This window comes from Amphiprion ocellaris, chromosome 16 (genome assembly GCF_022539595.1).
Source record: "Amphiprion ocellaris isolate individual 3 ecotype Okinawa chromosome 16, ASM2253959v1, whole genome shotgun sequence".
Lineage (NCBI taxonomy): Eukaryota > Metazoa > Chordata > Actinopteri > Pomacentridae > Amphiprion > Amphiprion ocellaris.
In genome coordinates, this window is record NC_072781.1 from 13,562,871 (window position 1) to 13,588,024 (window position 25,154).

At 40.4% G+C, this 25,154-nt stretch overlaps 1 protein-coding gene across 10 annotated transcripts in view; it reads left to right on the forward strand.

Annotated features, from left to right (window-relative positions):
- adgrb3 (adhesion G protein-coupled receptor B3) overlaps nucleotides 1-24,942 on the forward strand; it is a 109,561-nt gene extending 84,619 nt beyond the window's left edge. For 6 of the 10 annotated variants that reach the window (XM_055018934.1, XM_055018935.1, XM_055018939.1 and 3 more), the window contains 15 exons: nucleotides 3,895-4,021; nucleotides 5,047-5,150; nucleotides 5,305-5,407; nucleotides 13,154-13,304; nucleotides 15,089-15,158; nucleotides 15,562-15,628; nucleotides 16,959-17,062; nucleotides 17,370-17,468; nucleotides 17,768-17,939; nucleotides 18,238-18,333; nucleotides 19,201-19,240; nucleotides 20,824-21,500; nucleotides 21,643-21,678; nucleotides 22,515-22,619; nucleotides 23,904-24,942. In XM_055018934.1, coding sequence (XP_054874909.1) covers nucleotides 3,895-4,021; nucleotides 5,047-5,150; nucleotides 5,305-5,407; nucleotides 13,154-13,304; nucleotides 15,089-15,158; nucleotides 15,562-15,628; nucleotides 16,959-17,062; nucleotides 17,370-17,468; nucleotides 17,768-17,939; nucleotides 18,238-18,333; nucleotides 19,201-19,240; nucleotides 20,824-21,500; nucleotides 21,643-21,678; nucleotides 22,515-22,619; nucleotides 23,904-24,092 — 2,140 coding nt within the window. In that variant the 3' untranslated portion in view covers nucleotides 24,093-24,942. The remainder of the gene's footprint in view (nucleotides 1-3,894; nucleotides 4,022-5,046; nucleotides 5,151-5,304; nucleotides 5,408-13,153; nucleotides 13,305-15,088; nucleotides 15,159-15,561; nucleotides 15,629-16,958; nucleotides 17,063-17,369; nucleotides 17,469-17,767; nucleotides 17,940-18,237; nucleotides 18,334-19,200; nucleotides 19,241-20,823; nucleotides 21,501-21,642; nucleotides 21,679-22,514; nucleotides 22,620-23,903) is intronic. The other 4 variants (XM_055018936.1, XM_055018937.1, XM_055018938.1 and 1 more) reach the window with 3 other exon arrangements.
- Nucleotides 24,943-25,154: the final 212 nt, after the last annotated feature.

Sequence of the window (25,154 nt, forward strand, 5' to 3'; positions counted from 1 at the left end):
AGCTTTAAGTGCAAAGCTTGTGGAGGAATTCATGCTTTCACTAATTCACTAGCCATATAGTTTCAAACACCTATTAAGATATTGCACCACTAATCTGGCAATAAATGCAATGTAATGCAGACAATGGTTGATACACTGAATACCAACTGACTGTAGTGCTAATCGGCATACTGGGCCTTCATCTATTTATTCAGCAAGTGCATGACACCTTCATTTCATTTGCACCTGCAGAGTTATTCTCGTCCTCACTAACAAATCCAAATTTGCTTGTCTACCTCATTTTGTGACATTTGTCCCACTCTGAAATGAAAAAGAGTTTTCCTGCTACATAATATTATGGACTCATTTTTCTTTTCTCCTCATTCAGTTAACACACGCATTGCGGCCCACAGGCTGATATAAATTGCCCGTCATCAAGAGATCCAAGATGGATGGAATAATTTCCCAGCATAGCCCCCACCCTCCTCTGCCTGTCATTGTGTGTCAGTCTTACAAGACTTTATAAAACTGCCTAAAGTGCATAGCCTAAGACACTCTTTAAGCCCCCACCCCTAATCTAATGTGGGCATGCAAGGAATTTAAAAAGGTTTTTGCATGCCTAAAGATACATATGGGGAGCAATACTCATATGCCATCTGACATGTAAGAACAATCCTGGCTAAAAGGCTGCAGCTTCCTTTGGTCATTTAGCCTGAAACAGCTGCACTATTTACTTTATCTTCGACAATGATGAGGATGCATAGCTTCACTGTTTGACTCATACAGTGAGTACAGTGCATAGGCATTTGGCAAAAGGTTTGGGTTTAGTAATAAGATTGCAAAAGGAAGTGAATCTGTCAAGGTTAAGCAAGAAACACAAACCTAATAGGAGTTTTGCTCTGACTCAGAGGTTTAACTACTGAATGTGCCTCAAACTTTCTCAGCCTTTTATGTCACTGGTGTCATTCATCTTACATCCTGACACCTAGATATATAAAAATTCTGTCATAAATTCAAAGTCTTGCAAGTTTTGATACAAAATTGTCGATACGTCACTGCACCGGCGGAAAGTGGTCAGCAAAGGGGTATGTGATGAATGTCACATCGCCACTCAGCGTGGTTAACATCAACACTGACACTTTCTCTTGGGGACATTTTAGAGTTTAGGGCCACCAAACCCCAGATAAGGTCAGACAACACATCAAACGTGGCGTACATAAATCCCCAGTCAGGGATGTTCTCCTGTCAGCTTCTCCCTCTGGCACAAAAGAGGGGAAGCAAACATCTAGCAAGTCAAAAGTTAGGAAGAGATCATGCTGAAGATTGAGTGCTCAGCAGGGGAAATGTGTGGATTCATCCCAAAGTTATCAAGAAGCAGAGGCTTCAAATATATGCTATCTGTCTGTCACATCACTAGAAAGTGTGCATCGGAGAGTGAGTTTGGGTTTGAATGTGACAATCAGATTTTGAGTGCGCTGTTGCTTCCTACTCAAAGCTTGATCTCAAGTAGGCAGCTGGGTGAAGGGTCTGATGTTTGTTGGTCACCCGGAGACTTAATCGTGGCTTTTCTCCCACCTACAGAAAGGCCTGCATTACTGCTGAAGGATGTGTGTGTGTGTGTTTTTAGCTCAAAATGTTGTTTTCCATCACATGCTGTATGACTATGGGCAGAAGAAGCCTTCCTATAATTCTGGGATTTACGACTCACTTTTTTATCATGCGGGCTTAAAGCAACATTAATCTTAATTTTAAAGCTGGAAGCTCAAGAGAGAGTCAGACACCTTTACTGATGAAAAGCTGGAAAATCCAACATGCTCTTCATCAGCAGCATGGTTGTGAGTGGACATGATCATGACTAGAGGGAATAAATGGATGTGATGTGTATGTTTACAGTTTTTAAGGCATGTCGGTCTTTATTTCACCCTTTGATGATTGCTAAGTATGTTGTTTTGTGTCCATTTTGCACCCAGGTTAAAGAAATTCAGCTGTCTTCCACGTGTTCTGTCCCTATAAGGTCCAAGTCAACACTGGAGGTTTTAATGGGTCCCTTATGGTGTTGCACTTATGAGAACCTGTTTGAGAAGCCATTATAGAAATCCTTAAGATTTAAATCAGCAAAATGCCGCAGCCTTCTGTTCCGGTAGACATGGTTCATGGCTCCAGCTGTCTCCTCTGTGAGATATTTGCTCTACTCCATTAGGGAGTATGGGATGTATATGGTCGCTTTATAGTGGCTAGAAAGTAAGGCGCACTTTTCACTCAGTTGTTCTTCACTGCATTTAATTTACTCAGGTTTTCTGATACTGCCATTTTGCTGATAAACCACTTTTCATTTAAGAATTCTTTAAGCTACCTCCACACTGTAAGCCTCTCGCTGTTCCTTTGTGTGCATATTGGGGTGAATAAAAACATGCACCAGTTGTTTACAAAGAACAGCCACAACCCACTTAAGAGGAGAAGCGATGAGGAGGGGGGTAAATATGGTAAAGGTTCATTTATCGTTTTATGGCAGTGCACAGACAGCCCAGAGTACTGGTCCTGGCCCTGGTTGGAAATTTGCAACTGGCTCCAAGGTCCCTTCCAGGAATAATAAATATTGCTGCCATATTGATCAAATGACAAAGCAGGAGTGCCTCCCACAGCAGGCACTCCTGCTCTCACAAATCACCAGCCAGTATGCTCCACATTGTCCTAAATCAGCGGTATGCATCTTGTTTGGGTCTTTTGTCATGAAATGAAGAGTGAAAAGACAGCCAGGTGTCTTGCAGGACAACAGGTGTCTGTGCTTGTGACTCGAATCTTAATCCGGGGCTGCAGCAGAAAGACGCACCACAGTCCGGTTCATGCGTCACAAAAGTTTCCACACTGGATATTTAATCAGTAATGATTTTTTCCTTTTTTTTTGTGACGACAAAAAGAAATGTAAAAAATGAATCAGTTCGGCGAATGATAAATAGAAGAGAGACGCTCCTTTCATTTCACCTACTGGTGGTGTGAAGTGGGGACTGGCTGCAACCATTTGCGCTGCCTCCGCGGGGTGATATTAGTTCTGCAGTGGTTTTTTATTGTCGAGCGCTTCGCACCGAAGAGCGACAACTTTCGTGTAGGAAAAAAAACAAAACATGGTTTTGAGGAATTATCCAAAAGCATCATTTATTCCCGTCATGTTGTCAGACGCGAGTGAGCAGATCCTGCGACGGCGTGTGTTTCACAACATATATATATAATTTTTTTTCCTCCATTGTATCAACCTCCCCCCTCTTACGCTAGCAGAGAGGAACAGAGTATCAATCTAATGCTGTCCACCGTTTCCAGGGTGAAAATCCCCCTAAGGAAGCGTTCAAAAAAAAGAAAAAAAGAAAAGCTGCTAATTAAAGAAAGAGAGAAAAAAATCAACCGAAAAGGGAGAGAAGGGGGGGAAAGGGCAGGGAGAGGAGGAAGAAATTTGGATACTGTCGTTTGGGGGAAAATATCTAGAGGGATAGAAACCACGCAGAGGGACATACAGGTAAATATAAACGCTTTTAATCGGAAGTATTATGAGAGGTAATAGCGGTGTTTTGGTACCAGCAGGCTAGTTGGTATTTATCTGCGTACAGCGAATCAATCAGCACCGGTCTGCTTGGACAGCTCCGTGCGTCCTCCCCCTCCTCCGTGTCTCTGCCTCTCTATCTGCTCCAGCTGAAATGCTGCTTGTAGCCACACAAGAGCCGTGTCGATTTGTCTGTTCGCCCTTTTTTTCCCTTTATTATTTCAATACAACAATCTCCATAGCTCGTACGAGTAATTAAATAAATCAGAAGAGGGGAGAAGGAAGAGAAAAAAAAAAACGCCGAAGAGATGTCGATAAGTCCTGTGAAGTCGTGTCACCGCTGGAATTAAACCTTCTAATTGCCTTCTGCCTCCTCCTTGCAGGAACGATTCTTGGGGAGCCTGGTCCACAAAAGGATGTAAAACGGTGCTCACAGATGCATCCCATACGAAATGCTTATGTGATCGTGTATCTACCTTCGCCATTTTGGCTCAGCAACCAAGAGAAATAGTAAGTAGGCTATTGATTTGTTATTCAGTGTGGGTTTTATGGGCTAATGTAAAGGAGAAACGCTGCCTGTTTGTGTGTGTGTGTGTGTGCGCCAGTGTGTGTGTGTGTGTGTGTGTGTGTGTGTGTGAGCTGGTGAGAATGGAAATTGAATCTTTGCTTGCGCTAATCCTGTTAAATAGTAATTCGGCGGTAAGGGGAGATAGTGGGGGTTGGGGGGGTGGGGGGTATTTTCTAGTTTATGCATAGATTTAGATAACTGTGGATGCATGGGAGGGTGTGTGCATGCTGATGCTTGTGTGTCTCCTCGTCAATCAAATGCACATTTGGTAACAGATATAGATAAGACTTTTGCCATTATGTGTGTTGTTTTCTATCAAAAAAGAAAAAACCCGAGTAATTGGCATGGTGTGATTATTAAAGCCCATTTAGAGCTCATGTGCTGTAATCAGACTCCTGTAAAGGAAACAGAGGAGTCTAATTCCTTGAGAAAGATACAGTAATTAACAGTGAGGACATCCTTACACTCTGGCCTCTGTATTAGTGCACAGATGGAGCAAAAAGGAATCTATTACTTGCTTTTCGAGCAGGCCTGAAGCATGCAACAGCAAATTTGGCATCTTTTCTTGCCATAAAAGTGCATCCTTATTGGTCTGATTGACTGAACCCTATTAGCGTACAGTAAAGGTAGCATCAAGTGCTGGCCTGTGATTGGGTCCACTGGCTTCAAATGTGACTTGGAAAACAGAAATCAGAACCACTATTTTAGTGCACTTGAGCCTTGCTTCACTGTTTTTATAATATCACCTCAAATCATAATGGATGGAAAGTTTGGGGCATGCGTCTTAAGCCCACACACGCACCGTCAAACCTCACAGTAGATTAAGCAACCCACCCTGGACCATTCAGACTGGTGTTGTTTTGTTTTGATTGGTTCCCTCTCTAAGCAATAATAAAGATTTACTGTCCTGCATGAACCACATCCAACCTCCCACTGACTGGATTGTCTTCCTCTGTCTCCTCCACAGACCATGGAGTACTCAGGGGTCCCATCTGTGACATTGATAGTTGGCTGTGGTTTGTCCTGCCTCGCCTTGATCACATTGTCAGTGATCTATGCTGTGCTATGGAGGTAACTGCAACACTTCTGAAGCATATGCATCAACCACAAAATGTTTCAGTCAAGTTTATAGCATTTTTCATGTTTTAACGTGTAATTAAATGTGTTTGACAACTACAAGCTGAAGGAACACACTGATATGGTTGCTTCTGCCTGTTTTCTTCAGATATATTCGCTCTGAACGATCCATCATCCTGCTCAACTTCTGCTTATCTATAATCTGCTCCAACATACTGATCCTTGTCGGACAAACGCAGACCCACAATGTAGTAAGTGTCATTTAAGGATTTACTGGGCACAGTTTACAAAGTGTTACACTGGTTGTTGAATTTCATTCAGAATAATGGTACATTTGAAAGATCCAAGCGATGCTTTAATGTGGCCTTGGGTAGGTAACACAGCTCAGTGTTCTTTATTTTTATACTGGCCATTGTGAGCATTTCTGTGAGATCCTTAGGGGTTCATTTGCAATGTGTGAAAATGTACCTACCGGGTGTATTGTGCACTTCATCTTGAGGCTCCTCTCCATGAGTTTTGAAGATAAGGTAAATAGTAGAAACGCCACCATATTAACCTGTTCACAGTCAGTTTGAGAAATGTCAAATTTATTCAGGTTTTTTTTTTGGTTTTTTTTGAAAATGCTGAGATTTGAATCAATAGTCAGTCTCATCCTTCACTTTCAGAAGACTAATCTACAAAATAGCAGCTTCTGAATACCAGATGCCATCTCTGTCTTTGACAATATGAAAAAAGAATAAAACAGTTAGGTTATTGCCACTTTTCGAGCAAATTGCTCTTCTGCTTTTTTTTGGTCTTGTACTATGAAGTCTTTCATATTTAATCCAAATGGAATATGAAGTGTTTCTCATGCCTCCATAAGATGTAGATCTACCAGCGAATTGGCTCAGGACCATTAGTCTTCACTCAGGTGTTACATTGTCCTCTGGTAAACTTCAGACAACCCCAATCTGTTGGCATGGAAACAGTGATGATATTTAATTGCAATTAAAAGCATGAGGACGTAAAGAAAACCAAAAAAAGAAATAGAAGAAGAACAAAACGGGCTGTCAGAGCTCCCTGAGATGAATACTGAAGATGGTTTTATTGCTGTGGTTCAAATGTGAAGCAGAGCAATCATTAACAAGTCAGGATACTTCCTCAGTTGAGGAGATTCGACATTGTAGAAGCAGAAAGGAAGGCATTATGCACACCAGGATACATGGTGCACAGGTCAATCTTAGTAAAACTACTGGTATTCAGCTCTTCTTGGATATGATGAGCACTGTGTATTGCTGAAGTGACTCAAAGACATTGCAAAGAGATAAAAAAAAAAGTTTTTATTCAGATGTCAATGAGAGCTGAATATCAGATCAAGCCACAGCAGGATTCAAAAGGACAACTGCTCTAAGTAAGGAAGGGCTGCTTCCAGTAAAACGTATCATTCCCTCTCTCTAGCTTCGTAACTGGCCAGTAAACAAGTGGCTAATGTAAAAGATTGTTTGGCAAAAAGTAGTTGGGATTTACAAGCAGCCCACACAGATGCCCTTCTCAGTCATTTGGCAGCACTACAGAATGACACATTGTCCGATTACAGGCATTTTATTGTGTAACCATTTTCTCTGTGTATCTTTACCTTTTGCAAGAGACACAGTGTTTTTTCCCCTCATCTCATTATCTCCCACTGTTTCTCCTCATTAATCTATTCTCTTTAGATTTTCGCCTCATTAATAAGCCACTGTTGTACTATCAGGGCTTTCTTACATAGCAGCAGTTGTAGATTTTGGAAGAGTTCAGCAGTGCAGCTAAATCACAGCCAAAAATGTTGTAAAATGTTTGCAAAAATCTGTGTGTTCTATCATTACAAAGTGCATTCACTGGTGCTGTATAGCACGGCTACTTACATTACTTCTATGCATGACTCACTGTATTCTGGGAGCAGATGGGCCAGCAGCAGTTGGAGCTCATATTGGACCATATCCTTTCCATAAGTCAAAATGCTTCCTCCTGAATGTTCCCCATGTTGAAACTGACAGCGCTTGACTCATTATGACAGTATGGATTTAATATGGACAAAATACGCAGACTGTAGCCATTTGCCAGAAACTGCATTGGTTCATTTTATGCAGATCAGTTTAATCTCATAAAATAACAAAAAAAAAAGAAAAACAGCATCCACACACAATAAGTTCATCTGTTTCCTTGCTGGCCCTTCATATCTGGCAGACAGTTATAGCCAAGACTATGAATGCACAAAGCTTTAGGGCATCTTTAAAGCTGAACTGATTTGAAGCCTTGTCAGATTTAATCAAGACTCCAGTCATTTCCTGCCTTGATTATGAGGACCTCCACTTAACATAGGAGACTCACTCGGCATGCTTCTAATAGGATATCTGTCTATGAAATCTGCAAAGAGATTACGCGCTTTTCAGTAAATCCACTGACATACTGAAGATGTCATTTTGGCGTCTTCTAGACTGACTCAACGCACCACCTTGAATGACTCACATGGTGCCAAAGACACAATGCTGACAAACTTTTTTTTTTTTTTTTAATTGTAGTGGGGCAGCATTGTTATTAATACGGAACATTAAAGCTGCATGAATTAGTGTTTTATTATTAACAATGGGATTAAATAACTCTTTGTAATGTGAAAGGGACCCAAAGAGAATTATAACGTGACTTAAAGGTTCTCTTCAGGTCTGCTGAATATTTTAGCACCTTTTAGCTATTTCTTGTCCCCATCTTCACTATGTCGGTTCACTCTCATGGTTTGTGTTTTTGCAATGGCAGACAGCTATTTTCTGTTAAAAACAAAGCAAAATTTAAAAAAAAAAAAACAAACTCGGGTATACCTTCTGTCTGCCCAGTGCTACCTCACAGACAAACAAAGCTATGGCAAACATATTGGAGCAGGAGTGGATGGAGCTAAAAAGAAAGTAAATATCGGACTTACATTTATCAGGTGGCTAGAAATACACCCCAAATAAATGCTAATTTGATCAATACATGTGCCATATCAGGTTTTTAATATGTCTTAATGTTTATTGTCAAGCCAGGTTAAAAAAAAAAAAAGTTATGAATCCTTATAGTTATACATACAGTGAAATCAGATGCTGTATATGTACAGAAACACACAGCCAGTTATATTGTTTTTAATTCAGTCTTTTTTAGCAATAAAATATGAAAAACAAAAGCTACATTTCATTATTTTTCATTATAAATACAAAAGTTGCACTCAAACCCTATAGTATATTCTGTTAAACAAAACGCTGAAACATACATTGATCTAAACTTTTCTGATCTAAAGTTTTCAGATATCTAAACCAGAATTTTGCACATTTATTTCTGACTGGCCTCAAGAACCCAAACCAAACTTAATTGGACACCTCAAAACCAAACCAGTCAAGTTCCACTATTCACAATTGTAAAATATATTTATTCAAGCTCCACGGCACTCTATATATATATAACTTCCAGAACAATGTATTTCCTATTATCGTCCCTTTGTTCTCTGTTGAATGTCCTGTTGTAATAATATTTGAGAAATATTTCATGTGTTTGATCAGACATACTGTAGAAGCCAGTGTTAGAGTGGTAGGCCAGCAAGAGGAGAAAGCACAGTCCCTGTGTGGGTTTAATTGCCATGCTGCCTGACACTGCCTCGCTTGTTTTTCCTCCATCTCCTGTAAGAAGTGCATATAATTGGCTCCACTGTTTGTGGATTCGGAGTTGCTCATCGTCTAATAGAAATCATCTCTTTGCTGTGGAGGTGTCCTCTGGGAGCAGGAAGTCAGTGAGTCACCTTTGCCTGCCTGTGCTTTTCCTTTGTCCTCTGTCGTTCATCTCGGTTTATAGAAAAGGATACCAACAAAGAAGCGCTGTTGGCATTGCCAGGGAAGACAGAATTTGGGAGTCTTGGAGATGGAGAGGATGTTCCTGTAAAAATGTTCAGCACTGTAATGAGCAGAAAAAAATACATTAGGTGGGTGAGGGTCAAGGTATCGGAAGTCCATTGGAAGGAGAAAAGAGGGAAAGCTTTCTGCACCTTATCTGCATAAATCTGTGTCAGGAGATTAATATTGCCAACTTTAGTTTGAATGGTGCATATTACTGGATGCATGAGCAAATCCTCTGTACAGTAACCTGGTAAAAGTGAATGTCCTTACAATTATGAAGAAGTTGAACATTAGAATATTAAACTAATGGTGCAGCATTATTAGGTAAAACCACATCTACACATTGTAAGTTTTCTATATATATGTCATAGGCATAAAATAGAAAATAGACATGATTAAGGAGCATACATGCACTGTATGTTCTGCATGCATTAACTGCAACAGTATATTTTTAGTACACTAAGCTTGACCTCTCTTATAATGAGGTGCAGGAAAGAGGGAATATATTCATCCTTTTCCTTCCAGTTGAAGGTTGAGCTTTGTAGTTAAATTAATGTTGTATAGAATCGAAAAGAAAAATGCTGCAAAAATCAACATACAGTTCATTCTGACAGACGTGGCAGCAGCTTTACAGCAGCGGGAATCTTCTGGTTATGTTTGCATTGTTTAAAGCCTTGGGGGTGTTATATATTGAGATAAAGTAGGCAGAAATCACTCCGGCTTTGTGTGAGATACATCCACAGAACGGGAAGTAGAAGTAGCCATTTTCTGACTGTAGTGGCAAAGTCAGTACATTTTGTGGCAGTGTTTTTTCTGCAGTTCAACAACACTTTGCCACCACCACCACCACAAGCACTCTGTTGTTTGGGGTTTTTTTAATGTCCTCCAGCCAAGCACCGACTGTATAAAGCACTGGGGCACTTGTTGCTTGATTCAGAAGGAGGGTGCTTCAGTCAAAATAACAACCAGCCTCCTCCTCCTACATTGATCCAGAATGGTTGGGAAGATAAAAGTGATGTTATATGGTCTGGCTGACTTCCCTCTTCCACATTTTAAACAATGTTGCAGGTTCTCTGCAGGACTGCACTATAGATACCACACTATTGGCTGAACAAACTAATTCTCAAATCTCTTTAAGTGCTTGATGAAATGAGAGTGACATTATATTGAACGTTACACTGTTAATGGCCTTAAATGTAGCTGAATTTTGTACAACTAATTAATAAATCTGAAAATGATGTAAATAAGTAAATAGTGAATAATGATTAGTAAGTGAGAGTGCCTGATGCTCTGAGGAAAATAGTTTAATCACCAACGTTATTTTTTAATCCACTTATGAAGAGTGTGTTCTCAACCGTACTGTCAGCAAAATTGAAATCCCTTTTTCATGTTTCGCTTCAATAATATGTCACTGTTCTTTTTCAGTTCATGGCAATTTAGCTTTCCATCCCTAATAGTCGAGAGAGTATCAAGATTCAGCCCAAATCAGAGTTTAGTTGGGCCATGGTAGGAAATTCTTCAAATTTCCTGTCCTCATCTTAAACTGCCATTACTGGAGTGGTTTGAAGTACACTTTGTCACCACCTACCCCTACCTCCATGTCTGTCAGCTCTGCAATGTTTTAATGTGGTCCCTTCCTCAGTTCCTCTGTTTCCATGGATACTGACACTGTGTGCTCAACATCTCTCGGCATTTGCCTTTCTAAAGGGCAATGTGAACTCTAGGTTTCAACCTCATTTTTGTATTACCGCCTGCTTCCAATCTGTGTCATCATCATATGCTGTCGTTCCTCTATTTCCAAATGCACACTTCTTATTTTGATAAGTCTAATGAGGCTGGATGGTATAGGCTTCCAAGTGAACCGTGAAACACAACGTTTTCATATGACCTGTTTCCAGGAAACAAGGCAGACTCTATTTTCAGCACCTTGGACAGCACATGAGCAACAGCAACACCAGAATTAGCTTTGGGTGTTTGTCTGCAGGCAGTATAGCTACTGTGTACGACAGACCCGCAAGGTTCCCCTTTCTTCTTTTGTCTCCATTTCAAAATCAGCTTGTAAAATTGCTGCTTTCACTTTCATGTAAGATTTTTCCCATTGATTGGTCATGCATGCAGCACAGTGGTGTAACATACAGGCTACTGAATTCTTAAATCCATTTTGAAAGGCACGAGTATTTCAATAGTAGGTGGTATGCTGCTGTGTTAAAGCACACAAATGCTATTTCTTATTCACAGCTTATTAAACAAAGATTTACAGCACAGAATGTTTGTGATTTCTACAAAAAGCATCTGTATGCACCTGTAATTGCCACATGAGCAGGTGGCAATGCGTCATGGGAGCGTCATGTGCTCTGGTTTATTTGTGTTGCTTTGATACTTCCATCTGCGGCATTAGCAGCTCTGAAGTATCTTAAGTCAAAGTCCCCCCAAAAAGGATCATTTGTTATGCTTAAATACCAAACAGCATTTTTATAAGCATCATAAATGTATAATATAATGAAAGAAAATGTGACTCTTTGCCTAAAACAGTCTAAATGTTTAAAGTTGGAGTGGCGTTCTCTTTATTTAGTTTAATATCTACTGATAAAATACAAAATGTGAGTATGCTGCTGACTATTTAACAGTTGGAACCTGTCAAAACCTGACTAATATTTTGCTTTGCTAACGTGGCTCTCACCATTTATGTTGCTACAATAACACAGCCTTATTCCCCAGTAGATCTTATTTTGCAGCTAGTTTTTAGGGCCAGTAGTGACTTTACTACACATTGAACTGACCTGGCAAAATCCACGATGGCTGATGTAAAAGTGATGTTGAATTAAAATTTCAGTAGAACACACTGTAAATCTGACATTGCTGCTTTATTATGCTGTTACCACTTTGCACTCTAAAGTTAAAACGTAGTATGTCTTTATTTCATCGCGTCAATTCAAGCAAGGTGATTATATTGCTAATGTTACTTATTTTCCGCTAAAGTTGTGCATTTTAAAACAAAAACGTGCACATTACATTTGACTATCAAAGAAACTGTAAAAATGAAACACATACTGCACCTGAATGCCTCCTACGTGAATTTTAACAAATGCTTTCTGCCTGAGTCTACATTTATGTAATTAATATCCCTCATGGGTGCAGTTAAAGAGAATTTCCCACTTCCCAGGAACGAAGTTAGGCAGGATTATTGTCTCGTGTGAACCCCGTGAACACTACAGGGGATGAATGGATTTAGTGCGGCTTTCGCAGTGGGAATGTAAAGTGTATGGGAGATCTCACAGTATGGTGTGGACGCCCTGGGACGAGATGATACACTTCAATCTTTCCCTCTTTGTACAGTATTACTCAGATTACCACAGCTTCACACTGCAAACAATTTGAACGGGTGAGGGGGAAAAAAAAAGTCTAATCTCTTCTCACTCACAAATGTCAGCGTGCAGTGACGAGATTCTTAAGGATACTTCTTTATTTCTAATCCTCTTCTAAACAATCCCATTTGGAGATGCCTCTTCGTGGAACAAAGATGGACAAGCTAATGAAGCTGAAAAGTGCCACTATGCTGTCAAGCCTCACCGCAATCTGCTGCCTCAGACACATGCATTCTGTATCGTTTAAGCAGTTGTGTTTTTTTTTTTTCCCTCCTCCCTTCTGTCTGTGTAAAACAATTGACCTTGGCTCACATGCCTCCAGGTGGGATCCCCAGCATACTAATGAGGGTTAGTGCAGAGGAATGCTACGCCATGGCTTTTTGTGTCAGCTAGCCTGGCTCTGATCTTAACTACTATTGCCACCTCTGTTGGTGCAACTCAAGCCGATGCTTTGTTTCATTCACTGCACAAGATGGGACTTCAGCGGATGGTCTAGACAGGCAAATGGTGTTGGTCCTGCAAGAATAGTTCAAGGAAATGAAGGAATATCAATATAATTGATGTGTATCTGCAGGGAGCCTCTTGCTTCACAGGAATCTGTACTTGTGGAATCTGATAGCCTTTTTTTTTTTGGTTTAATATAACACATTTTTATGTAATAGCTGTTTTAAAGCTGATGGTTTTCTTGTAACATTCATATCTGTGAAGGTGAAGCTCAGTTTGAACTAAGTGAATTTTCTTCGCCTATCAACAGGGCGTCTGCATCATGACAACGGCCTTTCTGCACTTCTTCTTCCTGGCATCCTTCTGCTGGGTCCTCACAGAGGCCTGGCAGTCCTACATGGCAGTGACGGGAAAGGTTCGGACTCGGCTCATCCGCAAGCGCTTTCTGTGTCTGGGCTGGGGTAAGTGAGCGACTTGTCTCCACTATCTCCCATCATACTTTGCAGCTGCCATTTATCTCCCATTGTGTCTGGCCGAGGTGTCTTTCCAAGTAACTGTACATCTCTTCCGTCCGCTATTCTCATCCTCTCTGTGGGGCAGCTAGATCTTCATCCTTTCAGCCTCTTTGTTGTGATGCCTTTGTGCTCCAGTCAAGCTCTCTGAGGGCTCGGTAAATGGACCGGCCTTGAGCAGTTGCAGGGGCAGACAGACTGGTGCTGCTCTCCAATAGCAGGTTGCAATGACCTTATGTCTGATAAAGACGGTGTGAGCTGAGCATTTACACTGCAGCAGAATACATTTTATCTACAGATGTTGGACATACAGTAGAGGAGGTTGGAATATTTGCAAAGCTAATGCAATAAATGTATGTTGACAAAGTGATTTCAGACAGAGTTGTATAATTACATATATGGCAGAGTCTAATGTTCAATCATTTGCAGCGTTTACCTGCAAAATGTTCATGTATTACCAAACAAATAAAGGAGGCAGCACCAATATGAAGCATTTCCTATCTGTATTGTGACAGATTTAAATCATAAACTCATAATCCAGGGGTAAATATGAGTGTATACACATATCTGTCAATAAACAGGCAGGCAAAATATCTGTATCAAAATTTTAAAGATTTCTCTTCATTTGATAAATGTCAGTATGAATCCTTGTCCAAACAGTTCTTCCTTACAGACTACTAGAAATCTCTCCTTTAAAAAAAAAATCAATTTGATTATGAAAGAGCCCACACTCATTCTTCTTGTTACCTAGCAACAAACAAGGCTCTCTTAGTCATTGCAGTGCCACTGCTTGCTGCAAAAAAAAATAAAAAATGGACAAAGGCTGTTCTACAATCACATAGATTTCTGAAACAAAAAAACGCCATGATAGACAATTTGACGATAAATATGACAGCGTCATGTTGTAAGACATTAAACATGCATTGCACTACAAAATATGAGCCTGAGTTTTACATGTAATGGCTTAGAAATCGAATTCTCTAATGCTCTGCAGATTGTGATCTGTATTCAACAGAACACAGCAACATTTCCAAAACTGATCTACAAAGTGACATGCAGCACACAGTGCCTGTTGTCTTTTAATTCAGTCTGTCTGAAGTGCGGCGTCTCCACCAGGCTGTTGCCTGCACTGTAATTTATGACATGCTTGTGTACACTCGGCACTCTTTACCTCTTCAGCACTGCAGAGAGGCACTGGATGGCCACAGGGTCTTCGCCTCGTGCCTCCAGGAAACTGATTACATCAATAGCACCTGCCTGCGCTGCTCTGAGAGGAAACGCGTTAATATTCCGAGCACACAGTAGTAAGGACGGAATCAATTACAGCAATCTATAATGAGGAGCCATACAGCAAAACCCTTCTCATAAAAGGTGTGGAAGGTGGTGGAATTTCTCACAGTACAGTGATGAAATTTCACTACATGGCTTTCTGGACTCGATGCACTGCTGCCATTTTGTCAAAGCTTTGTACTGTGTGTTCTCCTTTGCCACTTAATGGAATATTGTACAATATGTTGATGGAATTATTGAAATGCATATAGCTGATCATCTACCCTCAGATGTCTGTGTAGTCTCATGTGGAGGCTCCTAATGGAATCAATCTAGTCCCACTTTGTTTAATGAGTGAAAGGCACAGTGGCTGGCTTTTTCTGCATTGAAGTGGGTTTATGCTCTCAGCTCTGACAGGCGACTAGAACTGCTCGAATAATTATTGATTGTTTTCTCTTTTGAAGGATTACCAGCTTTAGTTGTTGCTGTTTCAATGGGATTCACCAAAACAAAGGGCTATGGGACACCCTCATAGTAAGTTATTATTTCTTCTTTTTTATATAGATTCACTTTTCAGCACACACACAGTGTAGGTTCACGGTAACGCTTAGGAGTAATGATTAAGTGCTTCTGCAGTAGCTTACTTATCCTAAATAGTACCATAAACAAAGTCCCATGAACCCAATCAAATTTCAAAATAGCACAGCGAGAACCCAATTTCATGTGAGTTGTATCCCTGCTGGATATCAAACGCATAAACACTGCTTAAAATCTCTTTAGCATTTTATTACCTTGTGAAACTTTGGATATGGAGTTACAGCATATGGCAGTTCTCTCCTGACAATTGAGGAAAATACAATTGTATGCTGGTGTGCACCATTAACTTGGATGTTAATGCCTTAGTGGGAGTTAACTGTTTTTCTTGCTTTCCCTGCAGCTGTTGGCTCTCTTTGGAGGGTGGACTCCTGTATGCCTTTGTTGGACCTGCAGCTGCTGTTGTTCTGGTATGTTTCAGTCATCAGGGTCCAGTTTTTGCTTTCATATGCTGAGAATATGAGGGAAATTTACAACAAAAGGGGAAAAAAAAAATGCTGAAAATCAGCCAGCACCACAGGAATAAAAAAGTGCAGATATCTTCTCTGCGAGTTTTTCTTAGCAGTATGTAATATGCAGTATTATCCTGTTCGAATAATGTATATTTCACTGCAGATAAAAAAAAAAAGAGCTTAGCATAATTTAACATCATTTGATGATGATATGGTATGAATGTGGTACAATCATGCTGTGTTGAAACTCGACAAAATTATGCTATGAAAATGTCTATCAGGAGGAACACACTCTGGTTTCAAAGTCAAAGTAATGAGCATCCCATCAGGCAATGTGCTCAAGTAATTCCCTTTCATTTACCATAATGGTCCTTCATGTAGCTTTGAGGTTATTAAGTATTTATGCATTAGATTTGTCCAAAATCTAATATACTGGCGTATTTTAATCATCTTGTATTTACATAGCTGTACAGAGAAAATTACACAAAGAATGTGATTATGCAAATCACTAAGTCTGTGTCAGAGGGACAGAGGACGGATATATAATGATATTTTTCATTGTCAGGCTTCTATTCTGTGGTGGGATTTGAAAGAAAATGGTTTCAGACTTATAAATATTTTTGAAAGTGACTAAACGTCTTAGTTTGAGCATCAGTGACACAAACACTTGCTTTTCTGTGATTTTCATTTGCAATGTACCTCAGAGGAACACAAGCTAGTCTCTGCAAAAATTTCAGAAGCAACCATCTGCAGTGAGAAGGACCACCGCACTGTGCTGCTGTTATTGCTGTATTGACATTGTAACATCTTAATCACATTTCCACTTGTTGAGTAAAAACTTCCCCAAATGTATTCGCATGAATATTTAATGAGCTCTTTAGCTCAGCTACAGGGGTTTTAAATATACCGTAGCTTAATGTTTTTAAAATATTTTCTACCCAGTTACTGTAAAGCTCCTTCAGTTTTCTGATCATAATAAGAGGAAGTACATTTGAGATGACGAGTGCTTCTTGTCAGGCGGATCTTCTCCTCAGGCTGTTGTGCAGGGCAAACCTCATCCATGGCTGAAATGGAGAGCGAGAGAGAGAAAAGAGCAAACAATAGAAGCTAGAGGTTAAAGCTCATTGAGAAAACTGAGAGAGAGAAAATAGAATAACATCAATCTTCTGCTACCTATGGAGACTGTCCAGCTGGGAAATTAAACACTATGTTTAACATTGGCTGTGGAATAATCTTGTTGCAGCTGATTTATTGAAAGCAAACATCCCTGTTCCCTTTCTATTGACAGGTCAACATGGTGATCGGTATCTTGGTGTTTAATAAACTAGTGTCCAGGGATGGCATCCTGGACAAGAAGCTGAAGCATCGAGCAGGGTATGACAGCACATCCTTGTTAGTACCAGTTTTTTTTCTTCTAAACTTTTTTTATTCTTGCAAAAATATACATATATACACGTGGAAACGTCCTCCTTCTTCTTTGCTCTTGAAAAGAAATTAGAGGCACAAACATAAAGAGGTCACATCTCTCTTGGGAGCGACATGGCTTCGTATTTCTTTGGCAGAATCAGTCCAAGATGAAAATCATAAAAACGCCCACACATCGGCTGCCTGTGCTGTTGCTAATACGACGGGGAAAATTTAAAGTTGGGTTAGTGGCTGTTTGCATTGTTTGTCATGATGTTGTCTCTATATCCCACAGACAGATGAGTGAGCCGCATACAGGATTAACCCTCAAGTGTGCCAAATGTGGTGTTGTATCAACAACTGCTTTATCAGCAACTACAGCTAGCAATGCAATGTAAGTGCCTGTCAGTGCCTGTGAATCAATAAGGCGATGCTACGAGGAGACTCTGTATGTACGCCGTGTCCACATATCCAGTTTTGACCACCTTGCAATCCACTGCAATGCAAATTTAATTTCCAGTTACATTCACGGTACATAGAATCACAGCACAGGGATATATTTTAATGCCCTGCTGTCACTATGGAGTAAACAGGTTGTGATGGAGATTTTACTCCCAGACCTTGATAATATTTATCTACACCATCGTGCTCGTCTTTGTTTTTCTCTACACGACCCTTCCTCTGTTCTCTCAGGGCGTCCCTGTGGAGTTCCTGTGTCGTCCTACCTCTGCTGGCTTTGACCTGGATGTCTGCGGTGCTCGCCATGACAGACAAGCGCTCCATCCTCTTTCAGATCCTCTTTGCCGTCTTTGACTCACTGCAGGGTTTTGTCATTGTGATGGTGCACTGTGTCCTACGGAGAGAGGTAGAGGATGATTTAAATGCCGCCTTCTTTTCACATGTGATCTCTGTTAGTGACTTGGAATACAAACTGTGCATCTGTTTTGTTTTGTTTTTTATTATTATTAAATATTGAGTAAATTAGCTGCAGCTGATTGATTTTTGAAAAAAAGTGACAAAAAATTCTTACAGGTTTTATATCTAAAGAATATACATTACATTTTACAACTTGATAAGACCAAAAAACAAAAGCAACAATTACATGTGAGTGACTAACATGCAACACTGCTGACATGCTAATGAACTGATCCCCTTCTACTCAGGTCCAAGATGCGTTCAGATGTCGGCTCAGAAACTGCCAAGATCCAATCAGTGGTGATGCAACAGGAACCTTCCCTAATGGGCATGCTCAGATAATGGTAGGCACAGTTACCCCCTGTTATCTGTACCCATTAGATCCTCTATAATTTAAGCAGACTCAATGTTCCCTGGCTATTTATAATATGTATGCACACCCCCTTGTTCTCCACTAACCTTAATTTAACTTGTACGCTTTAACTTGAGCGCGTCATGCAATTTTTAGATGTTTTTTTTTTTTTTTTGTTTGCTTATATGACCTCTAAACCATGAGGCATTGTTTCCTATTGGTTAATAATTTCCCACAAAACACTTTTGTGAAGCTATAATTACATGCAGGGTAGACACTTGGCCCTCTGATAAATGGCATTAGTTCCCTTTGGTTTTCTTAGCCCCTAAGCCCAATCCTTTATATCCGTTTGATTGAACTCACTGTCCATGTTTGCCATTCATCCCTCTCATTTCCTCTCACTGGGAAATGGAGGACTGTTCCCTGCTTGACCTTTGAAATGGGACACCAGTCTCTTCATCTAGCAGGGCGACGACGCCACTGGCACATCATAGCAATGATCTGCCATTAGTATTCTAATACCCCTCAGAGTGAAATAGTTTTCACGATAGCAGAATGGTGTCAGGGCCCCCTGGTTCAATACAGTCATTAGCAGTGAGCATAAAATGCTTCCCAGCTGCAGCAGCAGCATTTTTTACCCCCACGTTTTGTTGTTATATTGTTGGAATGAAGCAGGCAAAGAAATTGCTTCTCATCGTTTTACTCAAGCACTTGGAAGTAATTCTAAGAAAATATATTGATCCTCATTTTGCAGCTGGGTATTGCAGATGATTTGCTTTTTTGTTTTTTTTTATGTATACAGTGTAAAAGGCTTGACATTTTTAGCAATGTTGAACATTTGACTGTCTTCTGTCTACAGACGGACTTTGAGAAAGATGTGGACATCGCCTGCCGATCAGGTAAAGAACAGATGGACTCTTATTAGCAGGATTCCTCCTTCCGTGCATGTAAAAAACCCGAAACGAGGTTAGACAGTAAAAAATAGCTCAGGTTATATAACAACCAACAGTCCCCACAGGAGTTTTTTCACAGTTACCACAACGCTGACTTTAATCTGAGAACAAAACACTATAAAGAGAGCTGTTGGATATTCGCTTTATCTTTCAGCTTTACTGCAATAAACAGGAATAGCAATAGTTTTTTTTTCTCATTCTTTGGCATTGTGCTTTGTAATTACGTTTTTCATTAATATGTTGATGCTGTCACAGATTAGGTGTGTAGGAGCTGTGTATCTAATTTTGAGAGGATTTTCTTCCTCGACTTACACAAGTGGGAAGATGATATTTTTTCAGCTTTCTGGGTCTAGTTTTTTTTTTGTACTTTTGAGCTACAGAAGCTGCTGGAAGACATGTATGATGAAAACAGTAAATAAAACAAATGGGACTAAATGTTAGAAAGAGACTGTGCAAGTTACCCTGCATGTAACTAGTGGTGGCAACTTGCATAAGCCCAAAGTTTTCTCCAGTCCTTTCCAAACCAATGAAAAGCACATCCTAAAAAGATCTGCAGGGAATAGCCATGCTGACCATTATTTGGCGCCCTCAGAAACACAGCTTGTTAAGAGACAAAAAGGGCTGACTAGCTCTTTTGACCTACGTTATTTCATGCTGTGCAGTCTTGTACATCTAAAGTGGACATACCCGTTACAAAAAGGCAGAGCAGACAGGTGTCATTTATAAATCATGACCAGATTTAGACCAAAGTAGAGCTGCAGCCAGAGAGAAGTGCACTTTACAGATTACTCTGTGGGCTTGCAGAGTTTAAGTTTGTTGTTTACAAGCAGGGATCGTTGTCAGCAGCAGAAGTAATATTCTGCGGTGTCACCCTACAGAATACAAGAGTAAACTTTGATCACAGAAATTCTCCTGTATGAATACCAGACCCAGACTGTTTTCCTCATGTCCACACTGAGCATTAAATTAGCCTCAAATAGAAAAGGGAGTATTCGATCTTGTTTGTTGTTCTTGTAATGCCCTTGCAGGGCTTTGTGAACCGACCACATAATTCCGAGTGATTCATGAGGCAAAGATTAAAATGCTCATTGGGGAGGATACGGTGTTCTTATAACCAGAAGGTACTTCTAAATAGATAACTGTTGTTTTGTTTGTTGGTAGAGTATTGGGTGCATTACAAGGTCATCAGCGATCACTGAGTTAGCCCTACGATGCCACACAGTGTATAGATGGCAGAAGGAGGAGTTCAGGGAGAGAATAAAACCATACTAGCTTATTTACACTAACAGCCTCGAGAGACACTGCTGTTGTGTCCCTTTGTATTTCGATGTGATGTCACTCTCAGTGCATATTCACAGTTATTTATCCTGTCATTTACAGCTTCCCCTCTGCAGTTCAGAGTCCTTTGAGAATCTCTTCATATTGATTTGAATTCTCTTGTTCTTTTGGTCATATGTTGGATAATCTCAGACAAAGCGACACTACTTTCATTACTGAGAAACTAATCCTTGTATCACCCTGCCCTGCAGCACTCCACAAAGACATGGGCTCTTGTCGCGCCGCCACCATAACAGGCACCCTCTCCCGCATTTCCCTCAATGATGAGGAGGATGAGAAGGCCCCCGAGGGCCTCAACTACTCCACGTTGCCAGGCAACATCATCTCCAAAGTGATTATCCAGCAGCCTTCAGCTTTGCACATGCCGATGGGAGTGGGTGAGCTGAAAGAGCAGTGCATGGCTGACAGTGCCGCCGACATGCGCCGCACTGTTTACCTGTGCACCGACGACGCCATGCGCCAGAGCGACCAAGACATGGGCGGCCATGACATGGAGGGCCATTCGGCGCAGGGCCAGATGATGGAGACAGACTACATAGTCATGCCTCGTGCCTCTGCAACACTGTCAGGGTCGGGTAACATGCCCACCCTCCTGAAAGAGGACACCAAGATGAACATCACTATGGATACGCTGCCACACGAGAGGCTAATGCATTACAAGATGAGCCCTGACTTCAATATCAGCCCATCAGGCATGGACCACATGAATGTGAACCTGGAGCAGCAGTATCCTAGCGCTCCAGAGCAGATGCAAAACCTGCCCTTTGAACCTCGTACGGCTGTTAAGAACTTCCTCGCTGAGATGGAGGAAAGTGCGGGGCTTTCTAGGAGTGAGACAGGGTCTACAATATCTATGAGCTCTCTAGAGGTACATGTGCTCACATTAATGAAACACAGAGGGAGCTGCTATAAACACTTCACTACACATCTTAAAATTTGCAGTACATTAATGTATATAGCCTCTTAAACTGATGACTTAACTTCAAATTTTTCATGTTTTATTTTTACAGAGAAGAAAGTCACGGTATTCGGATCTGGACTTTGAGGTACGTGAAAAGAAAGTTTCTTTCATTAATACATGCATCTAGCTTTTTTTATGCAGAGAAAAGCCATTTTTGCAGTTGTGTTTGTCATTTGATTTAGTAGTACTTGTGCCTCTTAAGCTTATTGGAGTTACACAGCCTTGACTCAACGAGATTTATTGACATGCTGTGTAGTTAAGGTAAAAGCAAGGCTGTCAACTGACAAACAGGGCAACAGTTCTCATCTACATTTTGTCCTCCTCCATCTCCTACATCCATTAGCTATATGTTGATTTTCAAAATGTATGCTTTTAAAGTCATTTGCACATTTCACATCTGATTTTACCACTGGTTTCAACAATGATTATATTGGCTTGCAAACACATATTCAAACCCCCTTTGGCAGGTTTTAGCTTTTCCTTTGGATTGTTAAATTAGGCTTTACTGCATATATATTGTACACTCTGTCAAAATACAGGAAACATGAGGCCTTTGGCAGCTATTTTGGCTTGGGGTGCATTTACTCTAGCTTCGATGGGCACCGGCCATTTAAAAATGGAAGATTTGTGCCAAGGTTCGATTTCCCTTAGTCCAAGAAAACTCTAAATGAGGCAATTCATCACTGAAGAATTATGTTTAGGCTTTATGTGTCCTATAACCCTAACTTTAATTATATTGGTGTTTCCTTTATTTTGGCAGTCACTTGTATATATGCAGACACAAGTAGATTTGTTTCAAACCTGGCCTATAAGTAAACTACCATGACACTAACAAATTGATCAGAGTTGGAGGGGGTGGAGAGGAAGATGCATTTCCATTATTGGCTGTCAATACCAAAGAAAAAACCCTTGCCATTGCAGAAAGTCATGCACACCAGGAAAAGACACATGGAGCTGTTCCAGGAACTGAATCAGAAATTTCAAACCCTGGACCGATTTCGAGACATACCAAATATGGGCAGCATGGTGAGTAACAGGAAACCAGGGGGGTGGCTATCAGCCAATTAAAGAGAGCAACATCCAAATAACCCTATTTAGATGTCGGATGCAGGACACTTAATGTGTGATTGTGCAAATGAGTGAGTAATGTAGCTCAAGTATACATGCAGCGGTGAACCTTCCTATACATAGTGGGCCTGCCAGCAGATGGCGAGAGGCGAGCGAAGGGGCTGCCCCTTAAAACCACTGAAGCATTTTCTCCACAAGGCCAGTCTCAGGGAAGAAGGACCTTTGGTAATCTTGTTGCAATAGAGTGCATCCATTCCAATGCAAGGCCATGAATGCACTTTTATTTACATGCACATTTATCTACTTAGCAACCCCATCATTTTTTTCCATTAATGCATGGCAGATTATTTAATCTATCAACATCTATACAAATACTACCACAATGTCGCTGTTCTCTTACGGCAACTGTGTGAGGGGGGAGGTGGACTCGAAGTAAGGCTAATTGTGAGAATTCTTCCTGACCTTGCTGCAAATCAAAAAATCTTACCATCTGCCTCCACACCTGGCTGGAGCTGTAGACAACGGGGATGTTGAACTTTGTCCCCCTGTCTCAGACGAGCAGCATTGTTTTCTCTGTTGAATGCAGCAAAAAGAAGTTGAGCTGGTGACCAAACATAGTCATACTATCAGACAATAACAGTTATGCAGTAGCCATTTGGTTACATATAATCCTTCATCACTCACATTTCAATCACCCATAGAGTTCAATGCAATTCAAGGCCCGTTGCTTAGTTACAGTGCAAGTTCTTTTGTATAGGAAACGATAACCACAGTACATTCTCACTCCCCCCTTTTTCTTTTTTTTCTCCCCTAAATGAATCTACTGCAGAGCTGGCTGCAGACATTAGTATCCATTTTATATTCCCTGACTGGGAGCAGCTTCTCTCCCTTATTTGCAATGGTGTGTTTGGGACTGTCAATGAGAGCACATTCAGATGAATGGCTCACACATGCAGCCCATATAGTAGACCAGTTTCTGAGCTTGGGGAAAACACAGTTCTGCTATGACTCCATGATAATAGTGTAAGCATGTTCACATTTAATACACTACCATTATCTTTTGTTATTTGATGCTTTCCACAGCATTAATCCATTATTTTCAATTAGCAATGGGTAGAAGTTCATATAATGCCCTCTTGAATGATCTGACTTGACTGGAAAAGTCAATTTTGTAAAAGAATAACAGTTAGCTGCAGAGGATGTCATGCCACTAATGTCACACCCCACTGGCCGTGTTCACAGGACAAGGCAATGCCAAACAAGAACCCATGGGAGAGCTACAATCCAGCCTGTGAGTACCAGAACTACGCCACTATGAATGTACTAGAATCTGACACCAAGGACTCACTGGAGATGACGCCTGCAGAGTGGGAAAAGTGTGTCAACTTACCCTTAGATGTCCAGGAGGGAGACTTCCAAACGGAGGTCTAGAGGGTGACGAAAGGAGAAAATGCAAACTAGAAAAAGGAGGAGAAAGGGATGTATTTTGCACTGAATAAAGCAACAGACTTTTCTAACAGCCTTGGCATACATATCTGGATAATACGAGTGTGGCAGGGACATTATGTGCCAATACAATATAAGGACTGGTGAGAGAGAAAAAAGAAAAAAAAAGGGATAAAAACATCAGTGTTACTTTTTGTATTCTCACTAGTGTACTTAGTGTGGGGCAGCCTGGTGTACAATATTTACCATCATGTGTTTCAAATTATCTGTTGAGGAATTGGCTAAAAAAGGTAATCTCTCTAGATGAAACCTCACAAAGCAAATGACATGCCATGTCGTCCCAGCTTCATCGGGTCTAGTTTTGATTTCATAAAACTGGACCCGGGAGCACAATGTATATATTTATGCAGGTTTTTAAAAAGTTTATAACAGTCTGTTTGGCCATTACTACACTTTTTACTTTATAATATAAAACATGGGAGGCAAAGAGGATTTTTCTGTCATATTAAAATGAATGTTTGTCAAGCTACATTCTTCATTGCTTTAAATGCAATAAAGATAATACTCACTTTTATATAAATAATATATTTCACAACTTTAATACTGCAGAATCTGCTTGAAGGATCCCAGCAAGCTCTCTCATCTGCAGCTCTGTATAAAATATTTAAAAACAAAATGTTGTATGGTGTAAATAAACTTTTGTCTACATATGTTTTACTTGTGCCAATTTATTTTAATGAGAAAAAATGCCAACCTGATCAAAAGTTATAGCGAAAAATGTTAACATTTGAAAAAGGAATGTAAATAAAAGAGGAAATATGTTCGTACTGCTTCAGAGGTTGTGTCAAGTTTATGTTGTTTGTTGGTTGTGAAATGCATCACTCACATTATTTAGTTAAAGGAACATTCAAATGTAGGAAACTCAGATGATGAACATGTCTACGAATATGAAGTAGATTCACTGCAGTTCAGGAACACTGGACTTCTAAGTTAGCTCAGGATTGATGGTTTGCTGAATAAAGTTTCCTCCAGTTTCATTTAGAACAG